Genomic DNA, 26,297 nt, shown 5'->3' with positions numbered 1-26,297 from the left:
ACATTATCTAAGGAATGATAATATTTGAACGCTCCTATATTTTAAACACTTTCATAATATTTTTGTTTTTTTATATATTTTTTTTCCATATCATATCATATCATAGCAACTGTAATACCTATATTTTCCTTTTTGTCAATCTTTTGGTGTCAAAAGACATTTAGGGTTTTAGGTGTCTAAATATCTTTTTCTTTATATAAAACCCTGTGCAGTATCTTGCAAGTAATTTTTTTGGTTAACGTGCCACTATAGAATTGTAACTGGCAAATTCTATAGGCATTAGCTAGATAACTTAGTGGGTCGGTCTCCTCATGCCAATTTTCGTAATTGCTTACGTTCGCAAACACAGTCTATGAAATTATGAATACTGGTAAGAATTTTTGTTATTTTTTATTTATTTTAGAAGTATAATTTAATTTTGATTCTTTGAATTTTACTTACATAAAAAAATTGAAAAGATAACTCTTCAGAAAAATAATAATAAATATGATAACGAAAGTTTTTAAACTTAAGAATCCAAGTTCAAGAATCTATCTATATTAAAAAAATTAAAAACTCTCAATTTATGATTCTAACTAATAATTATGGGATATGTAGATAATTTTATATATTAAAATATATTAATATTCCTTAAATTAAGAAATAATAACTAATTTTTATTAAATAATGATTAAATATACCTTTAATTTAATAAATATATTTAATTATTTATGTGTCACATAATTATAATTATAGGTTAGAATTATAAATCAGGTAATTAATGGTCTTAAAATATCAAATAATATTTAGTATTAAAGATGCTGTAAGTGTCTCTCTCCCAATTTTCGTAGTTGCTTACGTTCGCAAAACGCACGAAGCTAGACCAAATGACCCGTACATTATACAGTAAAAAAAAGTAAAACAACAACCTATTTTATCCTGCAAATAAAGGAAAATAAAAAATTGAGAATATTGACAGATTTATTCCATTTATTGATTTTTTTGGGATCCGTAATTTATAATATTCACACATTAAACAAAACAGAGCCAGACTCGTTGATTATATATATTGATTATGACTACACACTAGAATTTTCTAACTTGCTTGCTCGTTCTGTCTTATCCAAAATGTTGCCACTTGTGTACATACTCATAGCTCTTCCTGCAGTAGTGTTGCTATTGATCCTCTTCAAAGCCAACAAAAACAACCCGCCACGTCCACCAGGTCCAAGAGGCCTTCCCATAATCGGCAACCTTCACCAACTCGACGCTTCGAAGCTCAATCTCCAACTAGGGCAGCTCTCAAAGACCTACGGTCCCCTTTTCTCCCTCCGAATCGGCTTCAAGCCAGCCCTCGTCGTTTCCTCTCCAAAACTCGCCAAAGAAGTCCTCAAAGACCACGATCTGGACGTGTGCACAAGACCTCCCTCTCTCGGCCCTCTAAAATTAACCTACAATGCCCTTGAGCTTATCTTCTCTCCCTACAACGACCACTGGAGAGAAATCAGAAAAATCTGCGTTGTCCATTTCTTCAGCTCCAAGAGAATCTCCGCTTTCTCCCATGTCAGAAAATCCGAGGCCAAGCGAATGCTGCAGATCGTATCATCCCACGTTGATTCTTCCAAAACAACCAACTTGACCGAGGTTTTGATGGCGGTATCAAGCGCTATAATATGCAGGCAAGGATGGATCTATCTATAAAGCAATTAGGGACAATTGTCCTGAGTAAATTTTTTTACTTAATATAATGAATAATTTTTTTATTCCCATAAAAATTAGGTGTTGTTTCCATTAGAAAATTATTATAAAAAATGAATGTAGAAAGTTGAAAAGGATAAAAAAGAAAATAAATTAATATTAAATTTTTTTGCTTTATGTTTTTAGTTTTTATTATGTTTAATTTTTTTAATATTCTTTTAATAGAGTTTATTTTATTTTTTATCTGAGAAAATATTAAATTTTATTTTATCTTCGTTAAGAAATATTCTGGATCCGTCACTGTACAGGCTTGCCTTTGGGAGGAAGTATGATGACGACGGCGCCGAAAAAAGCAGGTTCCATGGGCTGCTTAATGACTCGCAAGCTATGTTGCTCTCTTTTTTTGTTTCGGATTACATTCCGTTCTTGGGGTGGATTGATAAACTCACCGGGATGGTTACTCGTCTCGAAAAGACTTTCGAGGCGTTGGATGGGTTCTTGCAGGAAGTGCTTGACGAGCACCTTGATCCTAATAGGGTGAAAGTGAAACAGAACGAAGAGAAGGATCTTGTTGATCTGTTGCTTGAGCTGAAGAAGCAGGGTCGCTTGTCAATCGACCTCACCGATGATCAAATCAAAGCTATCATCTTGGTATGTGCTCATGCTTTCCCCTTTTAATTTCTTAGAACTTTGGTCTTTAATTAACTCCATGTACATCTGCAATTCATGTAGTTTTTTTGTTGGAAATCTTGAACTTACACATGAGAGACGAATATTCATCTTTCAAAACGATTTATTTTATAAGCTTAAATATATTTTTGTCCCTCGTATATATTCATTTTTGGCATATAGTTCCTAATAAATTTTTTCTTTGAATCGAGTTTCTAATATTTTAAAAGTTTTGTTCAAGATTTGTGTCGTTGGTCGGAATTCGTTAACTGCTTACGTGACCATTAATCAGACACATTGGCATTGTGACATGTGTTACCATGTATACCCGTTGGCTGAGTGAGATTACACATAAATTTTTCTTTTTAATTTTTAAAAAGCAGAAACGATGTTGTTTTTTATTCCTTTTTTCGTTTGTTTCTCTCTTTCTCTCTCCATTGCCTCTACCACCAGCTAGGCTGGGTCCACTGCCTCCTCCATCGCCGCCGCTATCTCTTCTCACAGCAATGCTGACTCCCTCCGCTTTGACACCATGAACCATAGCAACATCGCTACGTCCATCTTCCTCCACATGGATTTGAGCGTGGCGGATAGGTCGGGGTCCGACGGAGGTGTGGTATGGAGGAGCTCTGCGAGCACGATTTTCGATTTCAGTTTGAGAAAGGAGTCTTAGCACTCTCCAATGGCGACGAGGGTCTAGCAATTCTTTGATGAACTCAAAGCAAATAAACCATTCTCACCAAATGCACCAACCTCTTCACCACCCTCTCCACCCACTTCTCCTCCCTCCAACACTCCGTTGTCGAGAAATCCCAATATCTTGATTCCCTCTCCAAAGAAACCCTCGAATCCCTCCACTGTTGCAAGACCTCCATCCCGAAGTGCAAGTCCTCCACCATTGCCCGCATCGAGGAGCAGAGGGAGGTCGTGCTTGCATTGCAACTCGCAGCCACTATCTCCATCCTTCTTCAGATCTGGTTCACCATCACCATCCCAAAATGACATTTTTTATTCCTTGTTTTTGTTCGGGCACATGAATAGGGGCACAATGGTGTTGTAAGACGATGGCGGTGTTTGCGCTTTGTGTTCATGCCGTGGTGGTGTGTTGGTATCGCGATCTATGGTTTGGTGGTGTTGGTGTAAAAATTTTAAGGATTTCTTAGATTAACAATTATAGGAAACTAATAAGATCTTAAAATCCATGATTCTCACACATAATAGATAAACAATGCGTACATGTCTCCATAATGAAATTTCTCTCCGGTGCACTTTGATTTCTTGGAAGAGGAGAGAAACAAGATTTCACTCCTTTGAATATTCTTTCTGTCTCTCTACGTTTGTGATAACCAGATATTAAACAAAACACTTTTCTGTTAGGAAGGAGACCTTACTTCACATTAGTGGGTATTAATCCCATTCATAACCACTATTCTCATCATGTAACAGTTACCTCTAGAAACTTCTCCTATTTAACCCAATTATAATTTAATCCTTAATTATTAATTATTTATTTATTAGTTCCTACACAAGTCACATGTCTCTTACATGACACATTAATTCTAACATTCTCCCACTTGGCTCATATGACATTAATAAATATTATGGACTAAATAAATAAATAGATTAAACTAACATAATGCGCATTTAAATGACTAAACCGTTCTATACATTGAATACATCATAATTTCATGATTAAGAATATGAACCAATTCAAGTCATGATAGTTGCACATAACTTAATTGACATAGTCCCTTCCATGTACTATAAATTAGTCTTCTCCTTAATATGACCATTAGTTAGGAGTACATAATTGGTCCAACATAATGTCTTTATTCAAGACAAAACCTATTAACATTACTCTAATACAAATATGCATGTAAACATATAGAACAAGTAATTAGAAACATATCATAAATGAGCTTAGAGTGTCACTAAAATGCATAAGGTAAATTACACTTAACGATCACCAATAACAATAATGCCTATACTTTCAACATGTTCTATAAATGTTTTGGGCGGTAATCCCTTTGTCAAATGGTCAACTATCATAAAGTTTGTGTTAATATACTCTATTGACACTCTTTGTTTCTGAACTTCTTCCTTCACAACAAAGTACTTCAATTCCATATGCTTAGCACCCTTAGAATACTTGTCATTCTTAGAAAAATATTGTTGCAAAGTTATCACAATACATTTTTAGTGGCCTAATAATACTGTCGACAATTCTAAGCCCTTAAATAAGGTTTCACAACAAATTAGTCTGAATTGTAGCCTCAAAACATACTATAAATTCAGCTTTCAGAGTAGATGCAACAACAACTAATGCATATAGAATGACTTCCATTTGTTTTCGTTCCATATCATTTTTAGGACATTGTGTGAGACTAAATTTGTCTCATTTATAAATTAGGATAGGTGATGCTGAACACTTTTTCATCTTGAATCTCTCTAGTAAATATTGATATATGATGTTTGAGATAAGTCTAACAATCCTTGTGATCTACTACAAAATATTTCTATCCCTATCACATAGCTTACCTCACCCATATCTTTCACTTCAAAGTTGTTAGAGAGAAATTTCTTAGTCTCATGAAAAAGATCAAGATCATTAATTGCAAGCAAGATATCATCAACATACAGAATTGGAAAAATGACCTTACTCCCACTGACCTTCAGATATATACATTGATCAACAGTATTTTCCTTAATTCTAAAGGAAGGAATGGTATCATTAAACTTTAAATACCATTGGTGAGGAGCTTGCTTAAGAATGTATATTGATTTCTTTAATTTGAACATCATGTGTTCCTTTCCTTAATCTGAGAACCCATCTGGTTGGTCCATGTAAACATTCTCCTCTAAAGCTCCATTAACAAAGACAATTTTCACATCCATCTGATGTAGTTCCAAGTCATAATGGGCTACTAATGTCATGATAATCCTGAAAGAATCCTTTCGTGAGATAGGTGAAAATGTCTCTTTATAATCAATGTCATCTTTTTAAGTAAATCCCTAAGCAATAAGTCTAGCCTTGTAACATTCCAGATTGTCATGAAAGTCACGTTTAGTCTTGAAGACCCACTTACAACCAACTCTCTTACAACCCTTTGACAATTCTACAAGGTCCCAAATATCATTATGTTCCATGGAATTTATCTCTTCTTTCATGACATTTAACCACTTTTCAAAATTATCATAGCTTGTCGCTTGTGAAAATGAAACTGGATCATTACCATTAATGCTTAAGTCTATTTCTGTTTCATGTAGGTATACCACATAATCATTCGAAATAGTTGTTCTCCTTTCTCTTTGAGACCTCCTTAATGCAACTTCTTATGGTTCTTCCATAATAGATTCATTATGTATCATGGACTCATTATTGTGTTGCTCCTCTTCATTATTTTTTGGAACAACAACTAAAGGAGTAATCACCTTATTGCTAGAGGCATAATCTAAACGGACTTACACTCTAACTTCTTTAATTTCCACATCTCGTGAAACTGTACTCCTACTGATTTCATCATTTTCAATGAACCTTGCACATCTAGAAAGATACGGGTAAAGTTGAATTGCTTAATATACTCCTAACCATATTCATTAAAGTTCTATTATGCCTTTATGATACACCATTTTGTTGTGGTGTATCAGGCATTGTGTATTGCACACAAATGCCGCATTTTTTAAGAAGTTTAGCAAATGGACCTGGGTGTTGCCCAGTTTCATTGTATCTTTTGTACTACTCACCACCTCTATCAGACCTAATAACTTTCACCAGGCATTCACTATCTGAGATTTCTCATGCAGTTAGTAGACATAACCGTAACGTGAATAGTCATCAATAAAGGTGATAAACTATATGTTGAACAAGTGACCTCAATAACTTAAAAGAGGGGAGTGAATTAAGTTTTAAAGAATTTTTTTATTAACAAGTTTTAATTCCCTTTTTAAAATATTTGTGATAGGTTCATAATATAAAAGATGAAGAAGCAATTAATTCGTTGATGTTTTTCAATTATGCAAGCCAAAATAAGTGTAATAAAAATAACGAAGATAAGGAAAGAGAAAATTGCAAACTCGTTTTATCCTGATTCGGCCACTTCCCGTGTCTACGTCCAGTCCTCAAGCAACTCACTTGAGATTTTTCACTATCTTTGTAAACTCTTTACAACCTTTGAACACACATTGGGATCCCTCACCCTTGTGTTCAGGATTCTCAAAAGCTAAGAGACGAACAATCTCTTGATTACAACTGTGTTTATAAGATGTACATAAAAATGTATCTCATTTAGAGCAGATGATACAAATTGAAGATCTTAGAATAATTTTCAATTGATTTGCAAGTGTTTGGCCAAACTCAAATTTGACAATTAGGTTTTTGCTTTCACACACACACACACACACACACACACACACACGCACACGCACACGCACACGCACACGCACACGCGCACGCGCACGCGCACGCGCACGCACACGCACACGCACACGCACGCACGCGCGCACGCGCACGCGATTTTCAAAATATTTTCTGAAATTCTTTTCAAAATATTTTCTGAAATTCTTTCACTGTAGTCGATTACAACATTCTAATAATTCAAAGAATTTTCTGAAGTCTCATTGCTGGTAATCGATTATTGAAACATGATAATCGATTACAAGAATTTAAAAATTCAGGTTTCAAAAACTTTTGGAAAGTCATGTGCAATCTATCTCTGGTAATCAATTACAACACCTGATAATCGATATTTTGAACTGATGAAAAACATTTGAAAATTAAACTTTGAGGCCAAAACTTATATCAATCAATATGAGATTCTTTTAACAAATGGACTAAGGCCTTATCTTTTTCTTGATCTTGTTTGCGTGACCTTGAATTAATCTTAAAGCAATCTTGTTTGCTTATACTTTGGCATCATCAAAACCTGTATGCTCAAAACTTGTATACTTAAATTCACATTCTTTCCCTTTTTGATGATGACAACCATCTGTAGGGAAAGAGTAAAGAAAGTATCTATTTGTGGCGTTCACTCCCCCTTAAGTTTTCAACAATTGCATAGTTGAAAACATATGTTCAAAAGATATTTCCAAACAAAAATCCCCTTACCTTTTAGCTATTTCTCCTCCTTTGGCAACATCAAAAACAAGGGAGGAGTAGAAAAATCATACACAAGGCTTTAAATCAAATAATTTAAAGTTCCAAGTCCTAAACAAACAATATAGCAGTACCATAACATGATTAATAATAATTGAAAGTACCAAGTCCTAAACATTCAAACAGAATAATTTAAAGGCAACGTAATAGAACCTAAAATGTATCAAAGCCTAAATAACCATAGGCATGAAGTCTGAAATGCTAAGAAACATAAAGTTATAAAGTGCTAAAAATGATGACACGGGATAAACTCTAATGATCAGCCAGAGGATCAAAGCAACGACAAATAAAGCTCATATCATCCTCAAGTCGTGTAACACGTGAATCCATGGAATCAAATCGGTCTCCAAAAAAGACACGAACATCCCGAAGCTTATTAAGAACATCATTCAGCAATGAAGAGGAGGGATCCCTTGGTGGTGGAGATGGAGTGCATTCATCGGGAGCATTAGGCAGGAGGTCTTGTTTAAGAACCCATTGACCATCCAGATCCTTCCTATACCTAAAGGACGCAACTGCAGTGGCTCCAATGGCAAAGGAACGTTTAACCTTGACAAAAGGTTCATTAACCGGGGGAATATTGAAGTGCTGCAGAATCAGAGTAATAAGGTGGGGATAAGGGAGAGGTGCATTTGCCCGTAATGCCTTATGCATAAGGTAGCGAACAAGATGGATCCAATCAATTTGACGGCCAGTTTGCAAGGCCCATAATAGGATTAAATCTTCCTCAAAAGCTTGAGCAAGATTTGTGGAACGAGGAAGTAATACTCGACACAAAATATAATGCATGATGCAACACTCAAAGGAAAAAGAACCAATAAGCAAAAAACCAATCATATAAGCATTTTCAACACAAACCATTATTCAAGCATCATGACTAGAATAAATGGATTTCCAGTCATCAACTAAGGTTCCCTCAAAAGGTACACCTTGACTACTTAATTTGGTAAGAGAATAGAATAATGACTGATCAACAACAATAGGTATTTTGTGTACCTCAGAGAATATGACTCAATCATGAACTTCCAAATTATTATAGAAGACTTGAACTAATTCAGGATAATAAGGAAATTTTAGAGTCATAAAGTCTACTAATTTAGAGTTTTGGAATACTTGATAATAGTCAAAGGTTTCTCCCTCAAAGAAATCAAAATCCAGAAATTTAGGATCAAGAATGACATGATTTGAAAAGGAGGAGTAATACCTCTAACGTTGATCATCAGAGGAAAACAGAGTTAGTGAGCATGGTGAGGAAAGGGAAGGATTGGGTGGTGCTGGAGAGTCATCGAAAGCACCGTGACAGCGTTGGCCTACAGTGGTGGTAGAGGAAGATGAATCCTTGCATTTCTTGGATGATTCTGCCATTTAGTGAATTTTCTGAAGATTTTGATTGGTGGGATTTGTAGAGAATTGAAAATGATGAACTTCACACTTTGTTTGATGCGATTTGGTGAAGAAATGAGAAAGTTATGAGGTTTGGAAGATTTGAGAAGGAGGGGAGCCATTAGAGAGAGAGGGAGGTTGGAGGTTCTGTAATTAGAGAGAGAAAATATTGTTTTTATAGGCAAGGGCGAGTTTTAATTTATTACAGTCTTCTGTAATCGATTATAGATGTGGGAAGAAACTGCCTAATTGCCTCTGGTAATCAATTACAGAAAATTTGTTCTATGGTAATTGATTATAGTTGTTGGTAATCGATTACCAGGCCCTAAAAACATGAAATATTCAAGATAACAAACATCATAGGCAGTTAAATGGATTAGGAATCTAAGTCATATAGGTCCATAAGTCCTAATTCTCTTCTAATAGCAAAGAAAATTTATTTGGGAAGAGGTTTTGTAAAGATATCAGTCAATTGATTCTTTGTGTCAACAATCTCTAATATGCAATCCCCCTTTTGAACATGATCTCTAAGGAAGTGATGCCTTATTTCAATATGTTTTGTTCTAGAGTGCAGAATAGGATTTTTGGATAGGTTGATTGCACTTGTATTGTCATAATGGATAGGTATATGATCAAGCATTAAGTCATAATCAAAAAGTTGTTGTCTCATCCAAACGATTTGTGCACAACAACTTCCAGCAGGAATATATTTCGCTTTTGCAGTTGATAAGGCAACACTATTTTGCTTTTTGCTATGCCATGATACCAGTGCAGAACCAATAAAGTGACAAGTCCCACCAGTGCTTTTTATATTGGTTTTGCATCCAGCAAAATCAGAGTCAAAGTATCCTACTAAGTTATATGAAGAATTCTTAGGATATCATAATCTTAGATTTATAGTGTCTAATAAATATCTCATTATTCTTTAACGACACTAGGTGAGATTCTTTGGGATTGACTTGATATCAGGCACACATACATGATATCAGGTCTACTTGCTGATAAACAAAGAAGAGATCCGATCATACCTTTATATTTCTTTATGTTTACTGATTGACTGACTTCATCTTTATCCAAATAGCAAGTAGTGCTCATAGGGGTGACCATTTGTTTAGCATTTTTCATGCCAAATCTGTTAAGCAATTCTTTGCAATATTTTGCTTGACTAATAAATATTTAATTTTTGGTTTGTTTTATTTGTAGTCCAAGAAAGAAATTTAACTCACCCATCATGGACATTTCAAATTCACTTTTGCATATCTTTAGAGAATTCTTTACTAAGGAATCATTAGTAGAACCAAAGATTATACCATCTACATAAATTTGAACTGACAGAATAGCATGCATTTTTCTTTTAATGAAAAGTGTGGTATTGACCTTTCCTCTTGTAAAGCCTTTTTCTAAAAGAAAGTTGTTCAATCATTCATACCAAGCCCTAAGGGCTTGTTTTAAACCATATAGAGCCTTTTTCAATTTAAAAACGTGATTGGAAAAATTTGAATTTTTAAATTCAGGAGGTTGATCAACATACACTCCTTGAATAAAACCATTTAAAAATGCACTTTTAACATCCATATGATAAAGTTTGAAATCCATTATTGATGCAAAGGCTAGTAAAATTCTAATGGCTTCTAATCTAACCACTGGAGCATAAGTTTCTTCATAATCTATTCCTTCTTCTTGGTTATATCCTTTAGCCACTAATCTAGCCTTATTTCTAATAATTATTCCATGTTCATCCAATTTGTTTCTAAATACCCATTTAGTTCCAATAATTGGATGATCATTAGGTTTATCAACTAATTCTCAAACTTGATTTCTTTCAAATTGATTTAATTCCTCTTGCATAACAATAACCCAATGTTCATCAATTATGGTTTCATTTATGTTTTTAGGTTCAATTAAAGAGACAAAAGTCATATTATTGCATGCATCTTTAAGAGAGTGTCGAGTTGTTACTCCTTTTGAGATGTCACCTATGATATTATCAAGAGGATGATACCTTGAAGTTCTCCACTCCTTTTGAAGATCCACATTTGTTTGATTTTCTTTGAATTGAGAGTCTTTACTATTTCCATCTTCTTTGCCTTTGTGACCTTTTTCATGAATATGCATATCTTCTAAAGAATCTGTAATATCATCAAGTATTTCCTTTCTTGGCCTTATAGGGTTAGTCTCATAAAAACATGTATTGATTCTTCAATAATCATAGTTATTTTATTATAAATTCTAAAATCTTTATTATTCAAAGAATAGCCAAGAAATATACCTTCATCTGATTTTGCATCAAACTTGTCCAAGTTGTCTTTCTCATTATTTAACACAAATCATTTACATCCAGAAATATGAATATGGGAAATATTTGGTTTTCTTCCTTTGTATAGTTCATATGGTGTTTTCTTTAAGATAGGTCTAATTAATGCTCTATTCATTATATAAAATGCAGTATTAACAGCTTCAGCCCAAAAATATTTAGGAAGATTTGTATCATTAAGTAAAGTTTTGGCTAATTCTTCTAATGATCTATTTTTCCTCTCAACTACTCCATTTTGTTGAGGAATTCTAGGTGCAGAAAAATTATATTCTATCCCATTTTCATCACAAAATAATTCAAAATCTTTATTCTCAAATCTTCCTCCATGATCACTTCTAATGGATGCAATGTTGATATTTTTCTTATTTTGAATGATTTTAGCAAGTTTCTTAAAAGCATGAAATGAATCTCTTTTGTGAGTAAGAAATAGAGTCCATGTGAATCTTGAATAATCATCTACTATGACAAGAGTATAATAATTTCCATCAAAACTCATAGTTCTAGAAGTACCAAAGAGGTCCATGAGCAAAAGTTGTAAGGGTTGAGTGATAGAAACAATATTCTTTGATTTGAAAGGGACCCTTACTTGTTTTCTCTTTTGACATGCATCACATAATCTATCCTTTTCAAATCTGAGTTTTGGAAATCCAATTGCTAAATCTTTTGAAATTAATTTATTTAGATGTTTCATATTTATATGAGCAATTATCCTATGCCACAACCATGATTCATCCTCTTTGCTTAGAAAGCATTGAGCATGATTTGGGGTTTTATCTAGATTTATCATGTATACATTATTAGTTCTATGTCCTACATGTTTTATTTTCTTGTCATGTTTACTTTCAATAAAGCAATTATGAGAATCAAATGACACCAAAAAGCCTTTTCGTATAATTGATTAACAATTAGTAAACTATGCTTAAGACCATCAACAAGTAAAATATTTTCTATGGAGATAGAAGGATTCATACTTATTTTTCCAACTCCAAGAATTTTACCTTTGTTGTTGTCTCCATAGGTCACATGTCCACTATTCTTAGGATGTGTTTAGAGCAACCGCTATCAATGTACCAACTCTACTTCAAAGAATCCTTCATTCATATAATCATATTTTTGATTTAGGTATCCAAATTTTCTTGAGTCCTTGAATGTTAGTTTTGACTAAAGATTCTTTTGGAACCCATACCATTTTTCCAATGCTACTACTATTTTTCCTAAAATAACATGTTGATGCACTATGTCTTTTCTTTCCATAGTAAAAACATGTCAAGAAAAGAGAACTAATCTTTTGAGTAGATGTAAAGAAATTTTTATACATCTTTTGTTGTTTTTTAGGTTTATACCCCAATCCAGCCTTATCAAAAACACATATTTGTTTTCCTAGTATAATATCTAAATTATTTTTGCCAAGAGTAAATTTGGAAAGAGAATCTTTTACATCTTTAATTTCTTCTTTAAATATTTTACAATATTTACATGAATGAGATGCTTCATTGCTTTCTTGTATTAAACATTTAGTAGAGGATTGGTTTGTATCTATTGGTTTTAATGTTTTAACTTCTGCTTTAAGATTTTATAATTCTACATTTAATTTCAAAACTTTCTTTTCTAAATTTAAAATAGTTTTCTTAGAAAATGAAAATAATTTGGCAAGTTTGACAGATTCTTTATGCAAGTTATTGAATGTATCTTGAAGTTCATCAAAAGAAATAGATAAGCTTTAGTTAGAAGATGTTACCTCTTCTTCGCTTTCATAGTTTTTGGCCATGAAACTTAGATTTACTACTTCATTTTTTTAATCACTTGATGAATCCATGTTATTATCTTCCCAAGTGATATAAGTTTTCTTTCCTTTCTTATCTTTGAAGGTTTTCTTGTCAGATTTATCCATTCTTCTTTTGAAGATAGGACACTCAACTCTTAGGTGTTTAGGTTGATCGCATTCATAACATTTTGGAACTGAGGAGGAATCTTCTCCTTTCTTCTTTGGATTGAAGTTTGATCTTTTTCGATTTCCTTTGTTTCTTAGAAATTTATTGAATCTTTTTATGAAGAGACTGAAATCATCATCTTCTTCTATATTGTTATGTTCATTCAAGCCTTCTTTGTCACTTTTTTCAAGAATAGAAGATGAGGCTTTAAGTGCAATTCCTTTCTTCTTTTTGTCATTTTCTTCATGTTGGTTAAGTCTCATAAGTTTCATTTCATGTTCTTGAAGTTTCCCAAAAAGAGTTGCAAGAGACATGTTGATGAGATCTTTTGATTCTACAATTGCAGTTACCTTTGGTTTTCATTGTCTGCTTAAACATTTGAACACTTTGTTAATGAGATCCTCATTAGGAAATATCTTTCCTAATGATGCATGATAATTAACTATATGTGTATATCTCTTTTGCATATCTTGTATGGTCTCATTTTGATTCATTCTAAAAAGTTCATATTCATGTGTGAGGGTATTTATTCTAGATCTTTTCACGTCAGTTGTGCCTTCATGTGTTACTTGTAATGTATTCCAGATTTCTTTTGCATTTCTATAATTTGAGACTCTAAAATATTCATTCATGCCTAATGCAGAAGTAATTATATTTTTTGCCTTTAAATTATATTAAACCCTTCTTCTTTCATCTTCATCCCATTGTTCTCTAGGTTTTTCTATAATTTCATTTCCTACTACCATTGTAGGCATGATGGGACCAATTTCAATGGCTTCTCATATATTTAAATCTATAGCTTCTATGAAAATTTGCATACGGGTTTTCCAATAGTGATAACCCTCTCCATTAAAAATAGGAGGCTTATTAATGGAGTTTCCCTCGGGAAATAGAAAGTTTGATGATACCATAACTATTCTTGAAGTTTTTAAACTTTAGACAATAATCCTGCTCTGATACCACTTGTTGAACAAGTGGCCTCAATAACTTAAGAAAGGGGGAGTGTGAATTAAGTTTTAAAGAATTTTTCGATTAACAAGTTTTAATCCCTTTTTAAAAATATCTGTGATAGGTTCAAAATATAAAAGATGAAGAATCAATTAATTCGATAATGTTCTTCAATTATGCAAGACAAAATAAGTGCAATAAAAATTACCGAGATAAGGAAAAAGAGAATTGCAAACTCGTTTTATCCTGGTTCGGCCATTTCTCGTGCCTACGTTTAGTCCTCAAGCAACTCACTTGAGATTTTTGACTATCTTTGTAAACTCTTTACAACCTTTGAACACACATTGGAATCCCTCACCCTTGTGTTCAGAATTCTCACAAGCCAAAAGATGAACAGTCTCTTGATTACAACTGTGTTTATAAGATGTACAGAAAGATTTCTCTCCTTTTGAGTATATGATACAAATTGAAGATCTTAGAAGAATTCTCAATTGATTTGCAAGTGTTTGGCCAAATAGTAGTTTTTGAGAGAATTTGACAATTAGGTTTTATTTTGAAAATCTCTAAATATTTTTGAAGTCATATATAGGCCCTTTGGTGGCTGCTCAAAAACAATTTTGAAGAGATGTGTCTTTTCTAAGTATTTTATGAAATTCTTTCACTGGTAATCAATTACAACATTCTGGTAATCGATTATACAGTTAAATTTTGAAGAGTCATGACTTTTCAAAGGATTTTCTGAAGTCTCGTTACTGGTAACCGCCGAAACTTGGTAATCGATTACAAGAATTTAAAAATTCAAATTTCAAAAACTTTTGAAAAGACATGTGCAATCTGTCTCTGGTAATCGATTACAACACCTGGTAATGAATTACCAGTTCAAAAATACTTATTTTGAACTGATCAATCATTTTAAAAACATTTCAAAAATAAACTTTGAGGCCAAAACTTATATCAATCAATATGAGATTCTTTTAACAAATAGACTAAGGTCTTAGCTTTTCTTGATCTTGTTTGCTTGATCTTGAATCAATCTTGAATCAATCGGAGCTTATTAAGTGAATACTTTGGCATCATCAAAACCTGTATACTTATATTCACAATATCTTTCCTTTCAAAAAGAATTAACATCAAAAGGTCCACAAATATTAGTATGCACAATTTCAAGAAGTTGAGTGCTTCTTGTAGCTCATGTCTTTGTATGTTTTGTTTGTTTTCCCTTAATACAATCCACACAAATATTTAGATCCGTAAAATCTAGATCAAGAAGAATTTCATTTTTTTATTAATCTTTCCATCCTTTCTCTAGAAATGTGACCTAAATGTTTATGCCACAAGAAAATAGATCGTTCATTCACTAAACTACGTTTAGTGACAACATTATGATGCAGAGTTAAAATGGTTTTAGCATACAAACCATCTAATTTCAATTTATATAAACCATCACAAAGAACACCAGTACCAATAAGATGATTATGCTTAAATAAACTGAAATATCCATTACCAAAATTAAAAGAGTATCTAGTAACATCAAGTTTAGATAATGAAACTAAATTCCTATATAAACTAGGTACATAAAAAGTTTCCAGTAAATCTAAATGATGTCCAGTGTCAAGTTTTAAATGATAAGTCCCGACTGCTTCCACTGGAGCTTTCACTCTATTTCCCATGAAGACGAACTTCTCATTTGGGTTTATGGTTTGTATTGTAAGGAATCCCTCCATAATGTTAGAAACATAAGTCGTACATCCAGAATCAATCCACCATGTATTATGGGCAATTAAGTTTGATTCAAAACATACAAGAGCATTAAGCTCACCTTTCTTTTCGAATCAAGATTTACACTTTAGGAAATCCTTCTGGAAGTGTCCAGATTTGCCTTAAAATTAGAAACTATTGCCCTTTGATACCTTCTTCTGGATTTGCAAAGAGTCATCATTGATCTTTAATGACCATTTGCCTTTATCATGCTTCTTCATAAATTTCTTTTTTGCTCCTTGATTCCCTTGGTAGCTTACATAATGGACTGGGTGACTTCCTTGATTCTTAAGCCTCGTTTCTTCCTGAACTAACATATTGTGAAATTCATGCATATTCTATTTAACTTTCATGGTATTATAGCTCATTTGGAACAAGCCATACTCAGACGGTAATGAGTTTAGAATAAACTGAACAAGAAAGTTCTCATTCACAGTCATTCCCAAGGTTTTAAGTCTTACTGCAATGTTTGTCATCTCAATGACATGTTCATGCATAGTACGTGAACCATCAAACTTCATGATGGTCAATGTACTCATTAATGTTCCAGCAAGAGACTTATCAGTTGTTTGAAAATGATCTTCCACTAACCTCGTAAACTTTTTAGCACTTCTTAGGGAGAGCTATCTTATTACTGTCTGCAACAATCATTCCCATGAGCATTAGGCCGAGTGTGTTAAATCTTTTCCAAATTTTATAATGGACTTTCTCTTTATAATAAAATTCACATAAGTATTTTGAGACATAAAACACATGCCATACATATGATTCGTTCAGATAACGGTCAATGTATTTGATGTTCTCCTTTGGGTGATACACGAACACACAATAGACAAACATGATGATGCTAATAAAACTCTTAACATTATTTGGCAATTAAATATGAACCAATTAGTAGTACCTATTACCTTTGTGTATATAAATAAAACCAATGACACACACAAATCACCTACAATTATATTCATTAATTATAAGAACAACTAATCAACCTTTGGACGATCCATAAATGCCTTATAACAATAAATTTTAATTACCCATAAATCAATAATCATATAGTTTAACATCCATTATTTTATGAGTAATTGAAATAATCGTTAATTTGAAATTAAATAACCTTATAAATTTAGCCATTTTGGTGACTAACAAATTCATCATACATTTAATTCCAACCAAATATATGGCCTGCACATACTTATTGCTATTAACAATTCATATTTATTTTATTAATTTCATTCCAGGCCAAATAAATATCATACATTCACATTATAACCAATAAAATAATAGAAATTCAATCACATTAAAGCAAATGTATAGCATATAATATTTACTGCTATCAATAATTTTAAAGCATTCACGTTAATTTAATTGTAGTGCATAAACTTTCAATCCTTTAATCACGTTCAACAATAATTTTTTAAAAAAATACGTAGGATTGAGAATAACAAAAAGTGAGCTACTGATAGCAATTCCAAGAATTCCGTAAGTGTTTCTCCGCGTTCAAAACAAATGGTGCACTTTCATTCCAAATAAATGCTTCACGTGCGTACATGGCGGCAGCAGAAGCCTTTCATGTACTTGTGCAGTAATTGAAAGCAATCAATACAAAATTGACTTCTTTTTCCAATATTATAATTTCTTGAAAAAAAAATCTCCCTTTTTTCTATTTACAAAATATCATATTTACAGCATAAAAATAAAATTCCTAAATTTCATAATTAAGGTTTGTGCATAATTGGGAGAAAATAAATCATTTTTGGAGAATCATAAATTTCATAAAACATATAAAAATTTTAAGGGTTTCCTGGATTAACAAGTATAGAAAACTGATCTTAAAGCCTATGATTCTCACACATAATAGATAAATAATGTGTACTTTTCTCAATAATGAGACTTCTCTTTGGTGCACTTCGATTTCTTAAAAGAGAAGAGAAATAAGATTTCACTTCATTGATTATTTTTTTTGTCTCTCTACGTTTGTAATAACCACATATTAAAGAGAATACTTTTCTGCCAGGAAGGGGACCTTGTTTCAGGGGACCTTGTTTCACGTTAGTGGGTATTAATCCCTTTTATAATCACTACTCCCATCAAATAACAGTTATCCTTAGAAACTTCTCCTATTTAACCCAATTACAATTTAGTCCTTAATTATTAATTATTAATTTATTAGTCCCTACATAAGTTACATGTCTCTTACACGAGACATTAATTCTAACCGTGTGTCATTGTTCGATGGTGACAGTGGTGTGTGAAAAGGTTGCAGAAAAGAGGAAGAAGGAGCTTGTAGAAATGACATTGTTTTTAATTAAAAAATTTTCCTACACGTAATCCCACTCAACCAACGAGGACACTTAACAATACATGTCGCATGTCAGCGTGTCTGGTTAACGGTCACGTAAGCCGTTAACGGCTCCCGACTAACGATAGAAACCTCATATAAAACTTTTAAAATAATAGGAATTTCCGAAGAAATTTTTTATTAAGGACTAGATACTAAAAATATAATAGGTATATATCAGGGATCAAAAACATATTTAAGTCTATTTTATATTCAAGGATTAACTAGAATTCGAATCCTCATCACCTGATTAAGACACAAGTCTCTACTTGTTAATGAGATATATTACACTTTTATTAATGTTTTAGTTTATAATTAGTAAGTGGATGCCCAGTTATAAATCATATGTGGACCCTCACAAATCACTGGAGCTGATTTTTTTAGGAAACAAAGATAGATTCGTTTAGTTAAAACTAATAATAAGTTGGGAACGAATTCCACTGTAACTGTTCAAAAATTTGTAAGGATATATAATCCTGATTTTTTGGACACTTTCAAAATGTAAATATTATATCATTAATCATATTAATCACTTATTTCATTTATTTTTCTTTCTCTTTGATGACAATATCCAAGGAGTGTCTAAACATGATTTTCCAAGGATTTAAATGAGTTGCATCATCTAGAAAATGTTTTTTTCTTCTTCTGCCTAGCATGCTTTTTCACTAATCAGGCTTTGTCTTCTTCGCATTAGGATATTATTAGTTCATCGATACAGTGTCGTGAAACATATGGAAAACATGGACCCAAAAACATCACATCACAAATAAGAATTTGATCATTACGCTTCCTAGTTATTGTCACAAAACTAAATTATAGCACAAACACATTGAGTATTAAGCTTCTAGGACAACTGAACTGGTTTCTTGACCAACAATCCTTTAGCTTCTACATGCTAAAAACAAATCAAAATTAAATTATGAGCAAACAGAAAAGAAGGAATATTAAAGGTATATATATTACTCTTTTATGCCTTGTATTGTACAGACTTTACAATTGTTAATGTTATGAAATCTTAGCTTTCTTTCTTCTTTTCCACTATGTCTCTTCTCTATGTTAACAAATTGAAAAAAGTTCTGATATTAGCTCATTCTTTACTATATCACAGGACATACTCATAGCTGGAACTGATACAACTGCCGCTACGTCCGTGTGGGTGATGACCGGATTGATAAAGAACCCAAGAGCAATGGGCAAAGCCCAAGAAGAAATTAGAAACCTGTCTGGCAACAAAGAGTTAATAGAGGAAGAGGATGTTCAAAAGCTTGTGTATCTGAAGGCAGTGATAAAAGAGACACTAAGGGTTTATGCACCAACGCCACTGGTTCCAAGAGAAGCCATTAGAAGTTTCACAATAGAAGGGTACGAAATACAACCCAAGACAATAGTGTATGTGAATGGTTGGTCAATTCAGAGGGACCCTGAGGCTTGGAAAGACCCAGAAGAGTTTTACCCAGAGAGGTTTTTGAACAATGAGATAGATTTTAAGGGGCAAGATTTTGAGTTCATTCCGTTCGGTGCAGGGCGCAGAATTTGCCCAGGAATATCACTGGGAATTGCCACAGTGGAACTCATAACTGCAAACCTTCTTAATTCATTCCATTGGGAAATGCCTCAAGGGATGAAACCTGAACACATAGACACTGAGGGGCTGCCAGGACTTGCTCGCCACAAGAAGAATCATCTTTGCCTTGTTGCCAAAAAACGTATGTGAATGAAATAACTAACAAAGGGCCTCTAATGTAATAAAGCCATTTTAGCTTGGGCTTTGATTTTGAGTATGCAAAATGGATCACCATGTTGCAGTTATATGCCTTTCAAAAATAAAATAATTTAAAATTACAAATGTTTTTTTTGGTTCAACGTGATATTGGAACGAACATGGTGATTAATTTTCATCGGGAATTAAAAGCGTACATAAAATGAATATTCTTCTAATAATATTTATTTCATAACCATCGATGAGGACATCAATGATTAGACCCAAGCCTAGAAAGAAGTCTAAGACCTAATAAAAGGCATGAGAAGACTCATGACAAGAGTAAGTACTTAAAAGACCCAAGAAGCTTTGCAACATATAGTGGCTAATGTGAGGGTAATCCAATTGCATGAGGAGACTCAACATCTAGAGGCCTGCATGCCTCACTTAATTATGCCTCAATTAATCACTAAGGCATTTTAGTTATGCTTACAATGTTGAGATTTTATTTTATTTTATTTTCTACCAAGTGCATGAGAACTAATTTATATAAATATTTTTTTGAAGTGAATAGACAAGGGACTTTTGTTAGGTTTTATCATTAAAGCGTGAGAATTGTCTCTGTTAGGGTTCTTTCTTAAATCATTTGATCTTATTAAGAATTGCTCAATGCTTGTAGCGATCCTCAAGGCTTATCAAACATCATTCCTTGTGGTGCATATCTTATTCTTCCTTTCACGTTTTTTGTTTTCTTGTCTAATTTTCTGCAATACTAATTCTGTAATTATGTTCGAATTTCTTATTTGTATACCTCTAGTTTTACTTAACTTTTTTGGGTGTTTTTTGTGTCTAAATTATGTTTTAGAACATCATCTTTCATCTCAATTTGGAACCGTTTCAATCCGAGTTCTATAGGTTGAGAAATGTATAAAAGTTAACAATACGTTTCTGACTCAATTGGTGTGTGAATTTCATCCTAAAATTAATTCGAATTAAAGCAAGACAAGAGGGATTCACATCAAGGACCAACCAAGATTCAACTCCTGTATCATTTGGTTAAGGGACACAAGTCATTACTATTTGTATCAACCATTATAAGTTAAAAACTAAAAATATTAACAAATAAGATATTTGATAAATTTTTAATAGAAAAATTTTACTCTAACATTTTATGACTTTTTTCTTTATATTTAAACAAGTAACTAACCATGAAGTTTTCTACACCTCCAAGTTTAATTATAAAAAAAATAAGATAAGTGATGGAATACAAAAAATTAAAGTAAAAACAAGAGCTATGTTATAAAAAGGTAATTTAAGATATGAGTAAATATAAGAAAAATTAGAATTGTTTATCTATTTTTTCTTGCATACCATTTGTATCCTATTATTTTTCAATTTTTTTTATTAGATTACTTATCATATTATTATTTTGTCTTTCCTTCTTGTCTCCTAATTATACCATTGGATTACACCACAAACGTTTATCAAGTTTCTATAATTATCAAAACAGAAATGACCAACTTTAATGGACAGCTGATAGCCAAATAGGTAATTTTGGAAAAAATAAATCCAATCAAACAAAAGTGGGCCTTTTAGATTATGCAGTAGAAAACAGTAATCATTATAATTATAGTACGAAAAACATGATTACAAATGCAGTTATAAATGTACATGTCCAAATGTCATTGATTGAATATTAAATTAAAAAATAAAATATAAAAGTCATTAACAGAAACAGAGCAAGTAAAATTTATAAATGTTTTCATGTGTAGATGTTTTAAATGAGAAAATAAGAACTAAGAATAACAATCCTTATATTATAATTAGAAATTAAAAAAAATTAACGATTATGATTAAAATCCGATCAAGTGAAATCACATGACTTTCATATTCAACAACTTGCGCAAAGTCGTTTCCAATCTCCCCTTCCTCCTCTTTTGTTCACGTCGTAGCAGGGAGTGTTTTGTTCGTGTAAATCACAATACATGATGAGATTTATACAATGACTAGAAAAGAGATTTATATATACAAAATAAACGCAAGATTGCAATCAAACCCACTGAAAACGAAAATTAACAACAAGATGAAATTGTGACGTGGGTGCCAAAACAAAGATGTCATCTGGATTTCTACCACAAATTAAATAATTAAAGCATATAAAATACATATTCTATTAACCTGTGTGGCAGATTAATGATAAAACCGTGAGCAATTTCTATTTCGATTTTTATATACTTAATCATGATGAAACAATAAATGACTATCCGGAAGTGCTAAGGAAGAATAGATAAATATAAAAGTCATGATTTTACTTAACCGAGTTTTAATCTTAATCGTTAATTTTCTTTAACTATAATCTAAGGATTATTACTCTTAATTCTCATTTTCATATTATAAAATTTTCTAATTTGAAACATTCCCTTCGTGCGTATACGTAAAATTTACTATGTTCTAGACCCATGCTAAGTTTTATGGGTTGGTGCCTGAGAATTGTCTCTTTGTTTTAGACTTGTTCGAACGTTGAATAATAGTGGACTAATATTTGCTTCAGGATTGAACTTATTTACTTTAAGAAAAGGCATCCATAACTATACAGGATACGGTAATGCTACACATGTGTTAGCAAATATTATTTAATAGATGACAATGTTCTATCTCATTTAGATGCCATGAAGCTTTGCAAATTAAACAAAGTTTTGTATGGATTAAAACAATATCTAAGAGCTTGGTTTGGTAGGTTGACTAAGTCTATGAAGACATTTGGTATAATCAAAGTGTTGAAGTATAGCTGTGAAATGAAATTTCACATTGTGTAATAATGAAAATATTGAATACCATATAAGTGAAGGAAAATCCTGTAAACTTGAGCATTAAATTTTTTGATTAAGGTGTAGTATTAAGTTCACTTATATGGTTACACAATGATTATCTATGTTGATGATATGATCTTTTTTGTTTTAACAGCAAAATGTATATATATATATATATATATATATATATATATATATATATATATATATATAAACCATTGCCAAGGCATTGTCGTTATATGGGAATTATACCGGCCATCTCCAAAACATCATTCTATTTCACAAATTATAGTACCAAAAAAGTAATATTGCCTTTGAATTTTAGATGAAACAACTTGGAGATCTCAAATATTTATTGGGTATTGAAGTGGTCAGATCAAAACACGGTATCTTTTTTTATCCCAATAGAAATATTTCATTGATTTGCTATTTGTTCTTATTGAATTTGGCAAAACCTTCTCATAGTGGTGCTCTTTTGTAAGCTCCTCCACGAATGGTGGTAAAGGTGTACTTGTGAAGACATTTTGATGCTCAAGTTAGCAGTACAAAGGTATAACATGCATCAAAATATAGGTAGGATTAAGAGTTGGATTACTTGAACCTTGATGTTCCCTGTTATAGAGGTGAAATTCGATGATAAGATCTCAATTTCCCTCATAAGATAATGTAATTAGGGAAATATATTATTTTATTTTATCTTTCCTCTAATAATAGATAAATTTCATTTTTAGGGGATATCTTTATCTTTCTAATAAAAGATAGACTTTCCCTCTTACTTTAATTATATCCGTTAGGTTCTACAGAAATCGAATAGTCTACTTGGCTAGCCATTGAGTATGGAGGCTTGTCGAGTCCAAATAGTACACATGCCCCCTAAGCTCTGAAGTTGGTTGTAGGAGTCTTGTGAAAATAATCTCAAGTTCTCAGTTCTGACATTGCTATCTATTAGCCAAGTTCGAGTAATACTCATCGGTTTGATTATAGTCAAGTCCGCGAAGGAGTCAATTTCCTTTTCAGTCGAGTGTTGAATCAATCTTAAAGGGAAAAAATTGCACTTGTGTCTGTCAAATCTGAGTGGTGGAGTATTCGAAGCGATATTTTGTCAACTGTTATGTTGTTCAAATGCTTTAAATGTTTTCTCACATTTTCGAAAAAGGCATAATGATTATGACCTTTGAATTTTGAAACGCTCCTGAGATAGCTAGAAGTCATTCCCTTCCCCAATCGTTGATTTACATATTGCAGAAAATATCAAACAATCTGCATAGGTGCATCCTTTCAGCCCTCAAAAGCTTCCAAAAGGATGAGGCCGATTTCCCTCTGCCTGTTCCTTCCTGCAATGTCATTGACTTGGACTCGAAGGCTACTTCCGTTTAAGTGATAGCCCCTCATCCATTCATCCCTCCTCTTTCTTCCCCTCCTAGATAGCCTATAAAGTAGTACCCATACCCTTTCGATTTAGTCTTGGGTTCATAATGAGGTAGGATCCTACTCCAGTAGTTTCCAGACTTATGAATCGATTATTGACTTCCTAGAGGATATAACACTTTCAATGATATCATCAACTTCCAATGGAAGATATGACACTTCCAATGATATCATCAACTTCATCAACAATGCCACCCTCAGTGTTATCATTTTGATCCTCAGTTTCCTCATCCACAAGATTAAGCTCAGTGATAGGCTCCATGTGATCATTGGTAACACCCTTATCTACTCCATTAATTAGTAGCCTTTATAACCTCAGTCTTTATGGGCTCTTCAACAACATCAACTTAAGCTCTATCCTCCTATGTGGTTTCCTCACCACCCTTAGAGCCGTCAAAATGGGTTACAGCCCGTGGCCTAGCCCATCCCACTGCGGGCTAGAGGTGGGCTGGGCTCAATTTTTTTAAAAAAATCGATACCAGCAATTTTTTAGCCCAGCCCACTTAGCCCGTGGGTTAGGTGGGTTCAACCCGTGGGTTGGTGGGCCAACCCGTCAACCCACCAAATTTAAATAGTATATTATTTTATTTTATTATTATTATAAATTTATAATTGTTAAGAAATTAAATTTTTATTTTGTAGTTAGTAACCCAATTGGCAATTCATATTCCGTAATAGAGCAAGCCTAAACAAACAAACAGAAAAGATATAAAAGTAGAAAACCTAAACGGCAACGAGCCAACAAAAGTTACGAAACCTAAATCCCTAATAGTGTGAATTGAGAAAATTGATCTGGTGGCACCTCCACCACACGAGCCACCGACGGTGACGGTGACCTCCGAACGCTCAATTGCCCGTCACCACGACACCGAGTTGTGGTCGACCTCCAAAACGGTAATTTCTCTCCTATTTTCATGCTTTTAATTTCTTTCCTTTCCTTTGTTAAATGTTAATTATTCTTGATGTATTGAATCTGAGTTGAATGGCTTCTAACTGTGAACCGAGTTGAATCCGAGTTTAATTTCTTTTCTTTTCTTTGTTAACTACATGTGCATTAGATTGATGGAAATGACTTCTGAAACTGTAAATCGAGTTGACTCTGTTGATGATATTGAGTTTATGGAAGATGAGGAAGAAGCCAGGGTTGAACCTAAACCAAATGCAAAGGAGAACAAAAGTGACAATGATGAAAAAAAGAGTAAAAAAGTTAAGGTTTGCACTTCTATAGTGTGGCATCCCTAAATAATGACTGGTTTAATAGTAATAAATTAAATAGCAAAAACCATGGGAATTTTTTTTTTCTTTTTCTTTTCTCTCTCTTTTTCAAAGTAATTAAATTCAGAAGGAAAATTATCACTATAGAGTCCTGAATGGCTAGTTCACAACTCTATTCGGAGTCATTTCTTTCTAATCACTCATAACCTTTAAACTATTTTGCTCTTTCAAAAAGAAAAATATACCAGCCATCATTTTAGGACGTCACGTGAAAAATAATAAAATGCGGTCGATAAACTCTTTCCAATAAAGTTTGTTAACACTTCCTTTTCAAATAATAAGATTAAACATAATTACATTCATCATCTAAAATTGTCCAAAATATGGGAGTTTGCAAAATACATAGTGACATCCAGAGCAAAGGTATCAACTGTGGTGGCTTCAGCCACATATATACAATCATCAAAATTTCTATACAATAGGTCTACCCACCCAAAAATCAAAAGAGTAAACCTAGCAGTCTTTACTAGATACACCCACCCATAAAAAGTATGTACTCCAAGTCTAAGGAGCCGTCTGCTACGATGAAGAGTCATCACTATTCGCTGTCCCTCTAGGGCCGCTCTCCTCTGTGGAGTCTGCCTCAGATGCTGACATGACATCCTCTGGGGAATCAACATCAGGGAGGGGGTCTTCATCATCCTCGGGTAAGTCAAGATCATCCACAGCAGGTTTAGGAGGTAACTCCTCTGGGTCCTCTTCAGGATCTTCTTCAGAGGATGACACCTCTATCACTTGAACTGGCTCCACTAGTCGATATGGAGTAGGTGTAGATAGTATCCACTCCACAGGCTGCTGAAGTGTGCGTGCGGGTTCCTCCGGATGTACTAATGAAGTAGCAGTGAGTCGAATTGTGCCACGGAATCGGCACCTCTCATTGCCTTCGAGGGTCTCCCAAACTCCCTCTAGGCACTC

General features: G+C 33.1%; 1 protein-coding gene across 1 annotated transcript; it reads left to right on the top strand.

The window, feature by feature from the left end:
* The first annotated feature begins 1,066 nt into the window (after positions 1 to 1,066).
* LOC100806470 (cytochrome P450 83B1) lies at positions 1,067 to 20,016 on the top strand. Its single transcript, XM_003538024.5, has 3 exons — positions 1,067 to 1,658; positions 1,986 to 2,328; positions 19,279 to 20,016. The coding sequence occupies exons 1-3, from the start codon at positions 1,108 to 1,110 to the stop codon at positions 19,882 to 19,884; spliced, it is 1,500 nt and encodes a 499-aa protein (XP_003538072.1). The 5' UTR covers positions 1,067 to 1,107; the 3' UTR covers positions 19,885 to 20,016.
* The last annotated feature ends 6,281 nt before the right edge of the window (positions 20,017 to 26,297 follow it).

This window comes from Glycine max, chromosome 11 (genome assembly GCF_000004515.6).
Source record: "Glycine max cultivar Williams 82 chromosome 11, Glycine_max_v4.0, whole genome shotgun sequence".
Lineage (NCBI taxonomy): Eukaryota > Viridiplantae > Streptophyta > Magnoliopsida > Fabales > Fabaceae > Glycine > Glycine max.
This window is presented reverse-complemented; position numbering and strand designations above follow the sequence as displayed.